General features: G+C 40.7%; 1 protein-coding gene across 1 annotated transcript in view; it reads right to left on the bottom strand.

Moving 5' to 3' along the window:
- LOC114050329 (copine-4-like) overlaps window positions 1-12939 on the bottom strand; it is a 30979-nt gene extending 18040 nt beyond the window's left edge. The window contains exons 1-2 of the mRNA XM_027871936.1: window positions 12880-12939; window positions 3071-3142 (exon numbers count right to left, since the gene is read on the bottom strand). Coding sequence (XP_027727737.1) covers window positions 3071-3142; window positions 12880-12939 — 132 coding nt within the window. The remainder of the gene's footprint in view (window positions 1-3070; window positions 3143-12879) is intronic.
- Window positions 12940-15518: the final 2579 nt, after the last annotated feature.

Below are 15518 nucleotides of genomic sequence, written 5' to 3'. Positions count from 1 at the left end.
CAAAGCTCAAAGGAAGGGAGAGCTATGCTAATTATGGGAAGTCTAGGGCAATTTCAAGAGACAACAGAGTTTAAATCTGGGCACCAAACACACCCGAGCTGGCACCAGGGCAGGCCAGCAGTCAGGAGGGAACAAGAAGAGTTGTTTTTATTTTGTTTGTTTTTTTTTACAAATGTGCATTTTTTTAATCATGGAAAATTCTACTCTTCATGGTGACTAGGTATTTATTTTATTATTCAAGCTACATGTATCTCAGTAAAACTGTACATTCTCTAATGGGTAGAAATGCAGAGAAGACATGTGCCTTGTAAAAGGCGCATAAATATACTGTCCCTAATCCACCAAACCCCAACATAGGGAGACAGAGTTGTGCGGTATAAAGACCGCTGAATGTAGTCAGAGGACCTGGGTTCAAATCCTTCCTCTGGCACTCCTTGGATGGCATAGTTTCTAATCAGAGCAGCCCATATTTACCCTGTTTGATTTTGGGCAATCCCTCCATGGGCCTCAGTTTCTTCATCTGAGGTCTCTTCTACATCTAGCACCCTATGATCTACAAATGGTACATTCCTGACACATCTTTTCATATAAATTAAGGGGAAACACCCCTGGTGTGATCTCACAGCACAATTAGGTAAGAGCCCAAATCCAACAGACAGCAGCATTCAAAGCAATGGCCTGGAAACCAGCTGCCAGGCTCAGAGAGGATCTCCTTCCCCTTTCCTCTACCCCCTAGTTCATATTTATAAATAATGCTTCATCCTCATTAAGCATTTATGGACCAGAACAAATGGAAACTATTTTCTAGTTAGCTTTCTTCTAAGGTCTAATCTATCAGTTCTCTCTGAGTTCATCTGTTCCATTTTGAATGAGGACCATTTGATACAAATTGCCTATGGTGGATTACCAGGAGACTGAAGAGCTAGTCCGTGGCTAATAGGAAAGCTAAACAGGTGAGCATGAGAAAAGAGTGGAAATCTGAGGGCTTCCCCACATTCACGTACCAAACTGTTCTAACTTAGGCAACACTTTCTCCTCAGACATAGTTTTTATAAAGCCCGTGTGGCCAGGAATCGGTGTAATTTTCTAGTATATATATGGCCTTAAGCACATACTCTCTCCCTCTCTTTTTGCATGTGCACATAGATACATATGTGAGGCAGTGTGGTGTAGTGGATAGAAGGCTGGCTTGATAGTCAGGAAGGTTCAGATTCAAGACTTGCCTCTGACATAAACTGGCTGAGTGACCTGGAGTAGGTCACCTAACCTCTCATTGTCTTATTTTTCCCATGGTACTCTCTAAAACTAGAAGCTATAGAATAATTATTGACCGGAATGAGTCTAGGGAGTTTATACTCCAGGGAGTTTCTCACCCTTAAGAAACTGAAGGAACAGACAATAGAGAATAGCTATACTTACTTGTATGTATGCATATATCTATGCAAACAGACACATATGCATGCATATATATAATATGTGTATATGTGTATATGTATGTGTGTGTATATATATATACATATGTATATATACACACATATATGGAATGGAATTATAAGCTAGTCAGTTTTTCTGATTTCTAGTCCATTGTTTTGAGGAACTCTGTTGCCTGCTAGATTTGGCATCCTAATTAATTGTGACATGGGTACTTACAAGAGTATGTTTCTATCATTAGAAGAAGCAAGAAATAATGGCTATGCCAGCCTCACCAGCAGGGAAGACAAATTCAAGTTCTCCCTCTGACACATATTGGCTATGTGACCTTGAGCAAGTGACAGTCTCAGTGATCCAAGGTAGCTCTCTGACTGTAAATTGTAGAGCAGGTGCTTATCTTCATAGATGGAAGGTGTGTCCTCATCAAGAATGCTATGTAGACCCATGTATCCATAGGTCCGTACCAAAATAATAGCAATAATACACACATGTATGTACAATTTTCAAAGAGATCTCATCTTAGGGGTGCAATTTATATTTAGGACCAGCCAAATCTAGCCCAGTAAAATATTTTTCTCCACCACCCTTTGTTTCTGCCAGTCACTGTAAAAAGGTCTTTGATGGAGGAAGATTTGGAAGCATACCAGGTTGAGGTTTCAAGCAATGTAGGGAAAAAAAAGATGTTAAATCCCAATCCGGATCCCTACCCAACAGCTTTTAGGGGGTTAGCTTAATATAATGAGCAAACCATTAGGGTTCACAGCATCTTTAAAGGCAACTAAAATTTTGTAAGGTTACTCGATTGTTAACGACAGCAGAGAATGAGTCTAGTTTACCATCTATAATTCTTTCCTTTTAAATATTGAAGCAACTCAGACATGCATTTCATGTGAGACAGATATTTTCCCCTCAACACATTGGGAGTAGTCCTGAATTTCCATTTAAACAAAAACAATAATAAAAACTTCGAGGATTTTCATCATTGTGGATCAATCACTTTCAAGTTCAAAGTGGGAGTTCAAAGCTGCTCAGGGGCAGACTTCTGACAATTGCGATCATTCTAGCCCTTTTCCCCATTTTTTTTCTTGTCTGCAAAGACGTTGGTTGGAGCAATTCTCCAACATGTTTAAAAGTTGGTTCTCTATGAATTTTTTAAATTATATTCCAAAATTATGCCAGACTTCCAGATTAAAGCAGAACATTGAAGACGGGACTTAAAACCTACATAGTATAGACCTAAGCTTGGACTAAAAGCCTCTGCATGTTTGATACATTCAAGACAATTATCCTTAGTAGACTAAGATGGCAGCAATCTGGATCTTTGAAATGGACAGCTGACTCCAAAACTTCAGTTTACTCGGGAGTTTATATCCTCTCTCAATAAATCCTTTATCAGAGCTATTAAAAATTAGAACTGATGACTGACTGATCTGCCTTCTTTGTTCTTTCTCTACTCCCTTTCTATGTTATGGTGGCAGCATCTAAGTTTTGTTGGCAGGAGAGAAGTAGAAACAAAGAGTATCCATGGGTGATCCATAGCAAACCATAGGCAAGTACAAATGTGTCCTCCATTTTCTTGCCTCTGATTTATTCTGACCATCTCATCAGGAACATTGACCTCATCCAGATGGAAACTTACCGTTATGGAAGACTTTCCTGCCGTGTTTCCATGCTTCAGTAAGGATTTGGACAGCTTCCTCTGTGAAACAATCTGTACAGACAAAGGGGAAACATTCACTGCATGGTGTCAGCTCTGAGTTTTAGTCTAATCCCTAGAATGCTTTATTTGGTTGTCAGTCTAAAGCTACAATAAAAGCATGTCCATTTTCCATAATCAGTTCCCTCTTTATCTCTGGGCATTTCACAAACACACATCACTATCTGCTTCCTTGCTTCTCTTCCTCTCATTAACTGTGAAGCAAAGATTTTTACAGATTAATCAAATTAAATTAAATTGGGTCAATGGAGGGGGGGGAAAAAACAAGGCACAGCTGCAGACTTGTGAAACCTCCTTAGGTTCTCAGTAAAGAAGCCACTTAGAAATCTTCAGACTAGATTAATCAATCAATAAGCATTTTTTAAAATGCTCCCACTATGTGCTAGGCACTGAGGATAAAAAGACAAAAGTGGAAGTCTGTCCTCAGGGAGTTAACATTCTATCAGGGGAAGACCTGAAATACCCTACATCTGCATACATGGGCATGCACCTTTGTGGAAAGCAGAAGCAAGGGATAGGGGGAGGGGATGGAATGCTAGACCTAAAAATGAAGCTATTGTATTTGTCACCTGTACGAATCTATTTTTAAAAGTCTTCATTAGAAAGTCATCAAGGAAATCATTAGCAACCCAATACACAGCCAAATCAAGGACCAGTAATTGAGGGTCTCTCCAGGATTCAGTGTCAAGACACAAAACGAGAACATAATTGAGTGCCGTCCATGAAGCTATTATTAGTGTGAGCTCCTCTCCTCTCCTCTCCACCCCTTATTCTGGGACAAAAAGTTTAGTCAAGCATTAAGGTGCTGATGAATGCATTCCATATAATGCCCAAAGCCAAATAACTTCTCAAGGGTCTGGTTGAAGTCAGGTGCTTAGATCATGAGAAGAAAAACACTCATTATTTCCAGAAAGAGAGAGTTCATCCCACAACGGATGAGTGAATCACACCTGCTCCAGCTGGTATATACAGTGATTTCAAAATGCCTCCTAGATTTTTCTGTCTGTTGGCAGGACTCAGTACCAAAAGTGTGTTATTCATCATAGCAAATATTCACCTCAAGATGTAGTAGAAAGAGGAGGCAGAGGATCTGGGTTAGAATTCTGGCTCTGTAATCTCTGTGACATTGGTCAAGGCTCTTTACCTGTCTGGGTCTCAGTTTCATTGGTAAAATGATGGGAGTGGACTAGATCAGAGGTGTCAAACTCAAATAGAAACAGAGGTTACATGATGACTTGTTTAATCATTCAGTTGTGTCCAGCTCTTCATGACCCCATTTGGGGGTTCCTTGGAAAAGATACTGGAGCATTTGCCATTTCCTTCTCCAGTGCGTCCCTATTTTACAGATGAAGAAGTGAGGTGAACAGGAGTTAAGTGACTTGGCCAGAGTCATACAACTAGTAAGTGACTAGATTTGAACTCAGGACTTCCTGACTCCAGGCCCAGGGTTCTATACACTACACCACCTAGATGTTAGAAAATCACAATTAAAATATGTTGTTTTGTATTTTTATTTATTTTGTTAAACATTTCCCAATTATATTTTAATCTGGACACTACAGAATTTGCAGCTTGCCCTCCAAGAGTTTGACACCTCTGGACCAGATGATCTCTAAGGTACCTTCAGGGTAACTTAATTAGGTGGTACAGTGGATAGAGCGCCTGACCTGGAGTCAGGAAGACTCATCTTCTTGAATTCAAATCTGGCTTCAGACACTTATTAGCTGTGTGACCCCGGGCAAGTTCCTTAACCCTATTTGCCCCACTTCCTCATCCATAAAATGGGAACACACTGGAGAAGGAGATAGCAAACCACTCCAGTATCTTTGCCAAGAAAACCCCAAATGGGGTCACCAAGAGTCAGACACGACTGAAAATGACTGAACTGAAGGTACCTTCAAGCCCTAGGTCTATGATCCTAGGATTTCAAGAAAAAAGGCACCACAAAGTACCATGGGAATTTGGAGGTGTCCATTTCAGTCTCTGCTAAAGTCTTCAGAAGCATGGCTCTTTCAGTACCTGGAGACCATAGAGAGAATGGATCTCTTCATTCACAATGGAAACTGGCAAGGTCAGCAAGCTGAACTGGTTAAGGCTGGAGCCTGGTCACAAGCCTGATTCCCCCTAGGAGCAAGTTCACTTATGATATAGAGGAAATTCTGTTTTGTGACTTTATCCCTCCATCCCTGGAGGCAGCTCCCAAGGGTGCGCTTGGGCTCACGATGGAGTCTGTAGAGAGAACGTAGACAGAGCAGTGCAGCTGACCAGAGCCCTGGTGCTACTGAAACTCAGGGGCTACTGATACTAAGCCCATAGCCTCACTGTTAGACATAAAGGACACATTATTAAATAAAGATATCTTCGCATTCCATTATTATTGGACAGCACTTTTTAGCACAGTGCTTTGCACACAGTCAATCCTTTGGATCAAAGAATCATAGATTCAAAGCTAAAAGAGACTTCAGAGGTCATAGGATCCAATCCTCTCTTTTTATGGATGAGGAAACTGAGTCCCAGAGAAGTTGTGACTTAATCTATATTTGTTGAATTGAGAGTACCTCTGGCTAGCACTGGGGTAGCTAGCCTGGAATCAGGAACACCTGAGTTCAAATCCGGCCTCAGTGACTTACTAACTGTGCCACCCTGGGCAAGTCACTTAACCCTGTTTGCCTCAGTTTCCTCTTCTGTAAAATGAGCTGGAGAAGGAAATGAAAGCTACTCCAAGATCTTTGCCAAGAAAACCCCAAATGGGGTCACGAAGAGTCAAACACAACTGCTACATCTGAAGAATGGCAACAGAAATGGTTAGCACAGAAGGTGTGCCCACCATAGAAATAGTGCATATAGTAGTGTTCTTACTTGAATGGCAAATGTGGCCCATGAGGGTGATCGAGCTTTACGCAGGCTATTCCCCAGGTCAGCAGGGTTGACTGGAATCACAGGGTCAGAGGGCCATGGGGCTACAAGCTACTTCAGGGGCCACCTGGTCCAAGGTGATTTTACAGGCGAGGCATCTGAAGTCCATGGAGGTGATGACTTGTTCCAGATCACACAGGTACTCACATCTGGCCAGTGGTGGATCGAATGCTGGATTTGAGATCATCTGAATCTTGCCTCAGACAGTTACTAGCTATGTAACCCTGAATAAATTATTTTATCTCTCTCAGCCTCATTTTCCTTATTTGTAAAATGGGGATAATAACAACTCCTACTTCATAGGGTTGAGAAAATCAAACAAAATAACCTACATAAAACACTCTGTGAACATTAAATGCAGTTAAAATGTTAGCTATTATTTATATTAATATTACTGTTTTTGCCAGTACATGTCATGACCCTCATTTAATGACAAGGCGGGATTTAGAATTGTCATTTGCCTGAAATCCAGTCTTTTTTTTCCATTACGCCATGCTGCCTTTCAGATGGGTTGGCTGGCTGAAAGAAGGGCCCTTCCTCATCCCTCCACGTGCAACCCTCTAACAGGGCATGCTCACATGAAAAGGAATGTCCTCCCTGTTCTTTGGTCAATGATATACCAATAGCTACATCCGCTTGTTCAAGAGTGAATTAGAGAAGAAGAAGGATCTATAACAAAACAAAAAGGTCTACAGAGAACCCTGGATTTGAAAATGCTCTCCCTTACACTTTTTGTTTCATGAGAGCTTTGACATCCAGAATGGACAATTATTCATTGGTTAGCCTTTGCATCTCCTCCTGGGTTAAGAAGATGTTTAATAATGTCACCTTTACCTTGCAGATTCAAAGAAAGCAAAGAAGATCCTCTTGGAAATGCACTACTCATTGTTTGCTCAACGAGGCACTTTGGTTGTACATCAGGGAAAGGCCAGACCCAGTAAATGACAAATTAGGAAACAGTCAAGTCCTGTGCAATTACATAAGGGTTGGATTGAAGGCAAGATTCCTTTGGAATAGCACTCCTCAACAATGACCAGAATTGGCATCCTTTCTGAGAGCAGAGATCATGAATTTCTCCTCCTCTGTCACACTTTTAAAGGAGGCTACAGCTACAAGAGTCTTCATTACATAGAGGTAATCAGCATTCTTTCCTACAGTCCCAGCATAAATGGTTATTCATTCTGGGTGAGCAGCTATCTCCCAGACTGCTGAATAATACATACCTTTCTGTAAGTTGAGAGGATCCTAAATATTCAAGGGAACACATGGAATCAAGACTACAGAAGATCAGGGGGAAACTTAGGGTCCCTAGAGGAACTTTATGAGTGATCAAAAGAGGGCAGGCACATGGATCAATGAACAGCAGGGAGAACTGATTTTGTAAAGTTGACTTAACTACCATCTGTCCAAAAACAGGCAATATATTCCCCTTTCACTGGTGTCATGTGGAACAGAAGAGGAAAGTGATCTGAGAAATAATTCTCTAGATTTTTAACTTGGATCCTTTGAGAGTAAGGTGATCTATTAAAAATAAGCAAACCTGTAATCTACTCCCCACTCCTTAAAATGAGACAAAATATTCCTAACTCGATCTAGATAGGAATCCTGGCTTTGCTGCTCAGTACCTGTATGACAGTGGGCAAAGAACTTACCTCCTCTAGCTTCAGTTTCCTCCCTTATAAAATGAAGGATTGAACCAGATGAAGGGAGGGACCTAGCCTCTCAGGTCCGTTCCAGTTTGAGAATTATGATCCTATCACGCATGAGCTATGAAACAAGGTCCATAGGAGTCAAGAGTGTGACATAGCAGCCCTCCAGAAAAAACTTCCTATGCGATCTTTGGCTTCATTATGAGAGGTACAGTTCCAGGAATATAGAGGGGTTAGTTCTGCTGTACTTGAATATAGCAGATAGAATGCTGGCCTTGGAGTCAGGAAGACCTGAGTTTGAATCCAACCTCAGACACTTACTAGCTGTGTGACCCTGGGCAAGTTACTTAACCTCAGCCTCCCTCAGTTTCCTTCATCAGTAAAATGGGGATAATAATAGCACCTACTTCCCAGGGATGCTTCTAGGCTCAAATGAGGTGACCTATGCATAGAAACACTAGTTTATTATTATGTTGTTGTTGTTGTTATTGTTGACAATTGAAGTATTTTTTGTGTTTAGTCATGCACAGGATAGCTTACGAAAGATATTGATTAGCTAGAGAATAGTTAGAGGAAAGCATTGGTCATTGTAATTTGTCGCTTGAGAAGCATTGAAGGAACTGGGGCTATTTAGCCCAGAGAAGAGAAGACTCAGGGTGTTCATCATAGGTGTCCTCCAAACTTGTTCTATTTGATGCCAGAGGAAGAATAAGGAATAAGAGGAGGAAGTTGCAAAGGAGCACATTTAAACTTGCTATTAGAAAAAAAAACAAACTTCCACACAATTAGAGTTTTCCAAAAGTGAAATAGGCTACTCCAGGAGGGAGTACGTCCCCTTATTCAAACAGAGATTCAATGACCCTTGTTGGGCATGTTTGGGTAGAGATTTCTTTTGGGTATGTATAGGTTGGACAAGATGACCTGAGGTCCTTTGTAGCTTTAAATCTTTTTAAAAATATTCATTTTTATTAATATCATTTATGTCACTTTCATTTAGAAATATATCTGTAATATAGAATAAAAAAAGGAAGAAAAAACTCAGTTCAGCAAAACTAACCAACATCACAATGCAGTCTCCCATTATGTGCAACGTCCCATACCCATAGTCCCTCAATTTGCAAAGAAGGAAGGAAGGCCTAGATTTCAATCCGTGATACTAATGCTCTTTGCCCTAATAATCCACTCATTGCATATGTGTCTACACACAGGTTTGCTTGCTATGTCTCTGCAGGATATAAGCTTCTTAAGGCAATTATCTTGTTTTCACATATTCAGCCAAGAACCAAGGGACATTTTATTAATATATAGTGATGAAATCAATTGGATAGATCATGAGGGAGCTCAGTGCTCCTTCCTTTTGTGCAGTTAGCTAGACGCACCATCGTGTCCTGTCACATAGGGGCTGCACATGGCCAAATGGAGAAGATGCAACGTTTTGTTGGTTTCTAACATTTCCCAACTCTAAAAAGAAGAGTTGTTGAAGCTAGAAGGGACACTTTCCCAGCAACCCATCAGTTTTTGTAAATGCATGCTGGACACATAGACTACCAATGTAGCAACCAACCAAGCTGATTCATCTGGCAGCTGCTTAGCAGGTGTCGCTGCCCAAAGAGGTCATTAATAATTAGGAGCCAGATACATTTATTTAAATAATTATCGATGAGCAATGAGTTGCTTTACCATTAGCTTCTGTTTGGGATGATGGGCTAAAGAAGCAGCCATTCACAGCTCCAGGAATGATCGTTACAGAGATGATGGTTGGCTGCAAATCTTATTCTCCACTTAGTATTGTTCGAGAAGTAACCACAGAGAAGATGCACTCTGGCTCCGCAAGTGAACAAGGACATGGACACCGTTGAATGATTAAAGCCTACAAATTGGCTGACTGCACTCACCATCTGGCTGAAGTGGATGTACTTGTCAAAGGTTCTTCCAGTTAATTATTTAAATCCTACATTTGGGGGCATGGCTGAAGACATTAGAGTTTCCCTGAAAGTACAATTTAAAGAGTATTATCTTTTGGGGATCTACACCTGTCACTTCATTTGTGTGGGGAAACTCTAGGTGTGGAAACTCCTTCTGACAAAGCAAATCGGCATATTGTCTATGACTTCTAATCTTAGACAGTTGACTAGGGACACTGAGAAGTCGAACTTATGGTTACAGAGCTAGTATGTGTCATAGGAAATACTTGAACCCAGGTGTTCCTGACTCCAGGATAGCCTTCTACCTGCTACTCCATGCCATTTCTCATAGGAATTAAAATATAGGAAGTGAAAACAGTTTTATCTTCCTCAGAGTAAGCTCCTACCTCAAGGGAAATGGCACTATTTAGCAATTGGTATGCAGCACAATGTTCTATGGTAGCTAAGCTGCCTCTCTCTCTAGGAGACAGAAAAGTACTTTGATACCAACACACAGAATAGTCAGATCTTTTTTTTGTTCTATTAACTGGATAGCAGGATAGAATTACAGGATGGGATTATGAAGTAAGAAGACTTTTAGAAGAGAACATATATAACCCAATGGATGTGGTCCATCAAAGTCACCTTAGGAGGTTATGTGCTTATTGAATGATACTCCCACCACTAAGAGCATTGATGAAACTCTCTTTTTGGAATTCCCTATTAACCACATTTTTTTTGCAGCAAACTGTTGATCAGAGACTTGACTCTGGATAACTTTTGGCTATTTAAAAAAATCTTCCTTCAAATGATGAATATTCTCCATCACTGAGAATATTTAGAAGGATTTGCTAGATGCTTGGAAAGCAAATCAAAATGAGATGCTTCAGAACTATTTTGGGCAATGGCAGCATAGATTAGATAGATGGATAGATGGACAGATGGACAGATGGATAGATAGAGGATGGATGGATGTCTCCCAAGGTGATTCTAAAGGAGAACACTCACTTGGATATTCATGTTCTGATGTTTGTTTTAAAAGCCAGTGACATTGTTTTTTGTTTGTTTTTTTGGCGAGGCAATTGGGGTTAAGTGACTTGCCCAGGGTCACACAGCTAGTAAGTATCAAGTTTCTGAGGCTGGATTTGAACTCAGGTCCTCCTTGGCTCCAAGGCCGGAGCTCTATCCACTGCACCACCTAGCTGCCCATGACATTGTTTTATTTTATATTCCCAGCCTCTACAGGGGGATGTGTTAAGAGAATTGTTTCTGTCAATCTACAGCTTGTGTGCCAAAGCTGGTGCAAAGGCTGATTTTTAGTGGTTGGTGCTCATTGTCACCAACAAATCCCACCCCCAACAATGTTTTATAAAGGTCCATATTCCCACCCCACTTCTCCTCAAGAACGTTAATGGATGTTCCAAGGGAAAAGGTTTGAAAATAAAATGGCTTTATCTTTGAGTCTCTTTCATCTATTTACTCTCCTTCTCCTCCCAGATCCCAAGTGCCCTCTGCCTTTTGGCTGTTCAAAGCCCTGTACTGTGACCATCTCACTCAGGTCTGCTTGCCCAGCTATATTCAATCTCCAATCTCTTTTCCTCCTGGGATTAGAACCCAGAGCTCCTCAGTCCTTAACATTTTAAAGAAGTCTAAGTTTCATCTTCAGTTTACCCCTACGTACTTGTCTGAGACTTAATTTGATTATTCCAGAATCTTGCATTTACTTATTTGCTAATGGTTGATGGCACTCATTTCTCTTCCACCAATCCCTTTCTACTCCCCCAGAAGACCATTTTGTCAATGCACAAAAAAATAGTTGAAATCTTTTCTGTCTGTAAGGAAATGAAATAGACTCATGTTTAAAGGTAAAAGAGCATAAAGCAGATTTCCTCTTTAATCTCAAATTAACCCCACCCCACTGGATACCTACCCTACTCCCAGTGGTTGGCCTAGAAGTAAACATTTGAGTTGTGGCTGATCTCAAAATTGCCTGTGGCTAAGACCCTAAAATTTATAGCTGGAAGGGATCTCAGAGATCTTCTGTACATTCTAGGCCAATCTACAGGCATTATTTTTTATGAGAGGAAGCCAAGGCCCAAGGAGATAAGTGACCCACTCAAAGTCTCATAGGGAATAAATGGTAGAGGCAAATATAAGTTGTTTCTCTCCCATTAGAATGCAAGCTCTCTGAGAGCAGGATCTGCTTTACTTTTCCATTTGTAGCCCCAAAGCTTAGCAGAGTGCTTTGAACATAGTAAGTACTTCATTATTCATTTTGACACCAAAATCCAGGGCTCTTTCCACTGAAAACAGAACTGTAAACTCTGTAATAAATGATACATAAATTTGATTACTATTAAAAATTTTAAAAAATACTATGTTAATTTTTGTTGTTAAATTTGAACTGAAACAATCTCTCTCCCATATGCCATTCCTTCCCTACTTCCCTCATTTCTACCACCAAAAAAACCCATCACATTTCTAGGGAACATTTCTCTAACTGGGAATGAACCTGTGGCTTGGAAGGGCTTTCTATTTCTTCAAGAGGTGACTCAGAGCAATGATGGCAACAATATTATGAAACACTCTTCTCCCAACGACTTTCTGAGGTATAATAGATACTGCAAACATTCTAATTCCTGTTTTATAGATCAGAAAATTGATATTCAGAGGTATTAAATTGATTGTCTAAGGTCAGTGACTACTAAATTGTTGCTTTTTGGGGTGACTGTGTAGTAAAAGGGAAAGAGTACTGGGTTTGGAATCAGAATTGGGTTGAAATTCCAGCTCTGCTATTTATTAACTATGATAGTTCTACTTGAGTTTCTGAAGCCAGCCTTTTGGAAAGAAAAGGAATAAACATATGGCCCCAGAGCTGAAAGAGCAGCAAGGGATTGAGGTGTGATGTGGAGGAGCAAACCTGGATTTTGCTCTCCTTAACTACCTTGAGTTATGCCAATGGTGTAGGTCCAGAAGGAGTTGGGGCGGGGGGGGGGGGGGATTGACTTTTTAGCAATCCCAAATGCAAAATTCCTTCTCAGTTGAACTCCTAAGCCTTAGCCCTCCTCTCCACCAGTGACTGTATCTAATCCTGGAAGGGAAGCTAGAAAACACCTTGCTTCTCATATGATGCCTAAACTCTCCCTTCATAACCATTACTTAGTAACCTCTCTTCCTTTGAAGTTCATTTGCTCAAAATTTTCCACTTAATTCACATTATGGAACCACTATATACTAGCTCCCTTTTCAAAGAGTTCCAAACCTGGTTCACCAGCTTCTCCTCCTCCCCAATACCTGCCTTTATACTAGAGAATGTCAACATCCTTACTGATGCTCCCTCAAACTCCTTAGCCTCAGACTCTTTATACCTCATGACCTATTCTTTCTCTCCACCTCAGCCACACTCAGGAATGGTCACACCCTGGATTTTACTATTACCCTCAATGTCCTACTTCCTTAATTAAAAGCATTGATATTCCCCTACCTGACCATTTACCCTTCTATCAGTCCATATCTCCCTATTCCTCATCATTCCTAAACCTTTCTTTGCCTTCATTGAGACCTTGACTCTCTCTACCTCTCAGTACTTTCTCAGTCTTGCTCTGACTTTACTTTCTTCTCTCACTGTCTTGACCCTACAGTGAGTCAATTCAAGTCTATACTTTTCTCTGCTCTTGAACCTCTTGTCCCCTTTTTCTGTCAATGCTCATTCTTTGTCAAACTTTAGTCCTGGATGATTCTTGCCAACTACCTTCTCTGCCCATATTCATGTTACTGTTATAAATAGAACTGGAGAACTATGTTGACTGGGTACATTCTAAACTCACTTTATCCAACTTCCACTTGGGGCCCTTCAGTAATCAGGAATCTTAGATGATTATTTTACAGATAAGGAAACTGAGGCCAAGGGGGGAAGGTGAAGAGACTTGCCCAATGCCACATGGGTAGTAAATGGGAGCATTGTTGCCAAGCATTCTATCCTCAGCATTGCCTTGGCTGCACTTTTTAATAAGAGCTAATTGCTTCCTGCAAAGTTTGTCCCTTGGAAAGGGCTGTGGGGAGAATCATCCACTCTGGTTTTCACACTCTACCAATGACAAGGAAGGGCCATGTGGTAGATAGGAGCCTTGGTGTCATGAAGACCTAAGTTCAAATCCTCCTTTTGACACCTGTTAGCTGGATTACACTGAGCAAATCATCCTTACAGCTACAAGTGTCTCTCTGATACTATAAGCGTGCTAGAAACAGTAATGGGATAGCAGACAGAACACTGACTTTGGAATCCAGAAGATCTGTCTCATATCCTTAGCTCCTTACTAAAAATGTGATGTTCTCATTATATTGTGAGATTCTTCATGGCAGGGAATGCCTTTGACCTTTCTTCATATCGCCAGTGCTTAGCACATAGTAGGTACTTAATGCTTATTGATGGACTGACAGCCCAGGGAAAGTCACATAACTTCTCTGGGCCTCAGTTTCCTCATCTGTAAAATGAGAGGGCAGGATTCAGTGGCTTCTAAGGTCTCTTCCAGTTCTAAACCTATGACTCTATCTGCATTGGTAGAGAGAGTTTTCTCTTTGGGAGTTCCCTATAAAATTATAAGTGGGACCACAAGCAAATTTAATGGCTCCATGGAGGACAGCGGATACAGGAAGAACTTAATGCTGGCATAATACTTTTTTAAAAAATTTTTTTGGCATGATACTTAATGATAAAAAAGGACTTTATAGATGTAGAAATGACTAAAGTACTAAAGAAACAGCTTGACTTTATATTTCTATCCAAGGAACAAATATAGCACAAAAGCCCATTCCATAATGCCAGCCTGGGCCTAGCTAATCTAGGTCTTACAGGCACAATATGGCCAATAATATGGCTTTATTGCAGTGAGGAGAGAGCTTAAAAGATTAAGCTGGCAGCAGCTTTGACCCCTCATTAACAGGTGAACTTTACAAATATGCTCAAGGTATAGATGGTGCCATGCTACATGCCAATCAGGAGAGAGGACCTGAAAGCATTCATTTTTAGCAGCAAATGATTCAGCTCCCCAGAGATTACCCAGGTGGGCTACACTTGAGGAAAGGCCTTTTGAACCCTAGGAGCAATCTGCAATCTATTGGTCTGGTCTTCCTGGGCCAAGATTTCTATTAGGCAGAATTCCAATTACTTTGGGCTATAATTACAGGCTTTTACCCTTTCTCCAACTTCATTAGCAAAGAATAGGAGTGGAGAGTAGGGGGAAGAGGTGGGGTGAAGAGGGCTGAATGTGAATTAATTGTGCATAATTATCTTTTGTGTAATTCCTTTAATGACTATCCATCCTATTACCATCACAGGTGAAGGAGTGTTAGTTATAAGCCAAAGGCTAAGACCCCTAATAAAATGTGAGGCTCAGGATAAAGAGAAATAAGTTGAATCCATCATCCAGCCAAACCCCAAAGAAGAGTATTTGATCAGGTCCCTTCTGTCTCTTCACCTTTTTCACCATTCTGCCTTTCTGAAGCATTAATTTGTCTTGGGGAAGTTAGTCATTATTATTCTTGGTAGTCAAGGTCAAATGCCAGTGTTTGGAGGAATTCCTTTTCCTTCAACAAACACTTGGGTGGGAGACTGAATGAACTACATATATGGCTCATTCATAACAGTAGCCCCTAGCATTAGTACTTTGGTTTATGCTATAGAAATCAGTCATACAGTGTTCACTTGCAAATAAACAGAACTTGCCTGCCTAAACTGGGCATAATAGCATCTCAGCAAACTTGGACATTACTTCTATTTGCAAATGGACATTGGTCTATTCCCTAAAATGGTGTAATCCCACCGAATTCTATGGACCTTCTCTTTTATCACACCAGCCAAAATGGGCATAAAATGGGTGGGTGGGGGTGAGGTGGGTAATG

The sequence above is a fragment of the Vombatus ursinus genome, unplaced genomic scaffold, assembly GCF_900497805.2.
Source record: "Vombatus ursinus unplaced genomic scaffold, bare-nosed wombat genome assembly UNPS02014799.1, whole genome shotgun sequence".
Classification (NCBI taxonomy): Eukaryota; Metazoa; Chordata; class Mammalia; order Diprotodontia; family Vombatidae; genus Vombatus; species Vombatus ursinus.
Note: the sequence above shows the minus strand (reverse complement) of the source record. Positions and strands in the feature narration are given on the sequence as shown.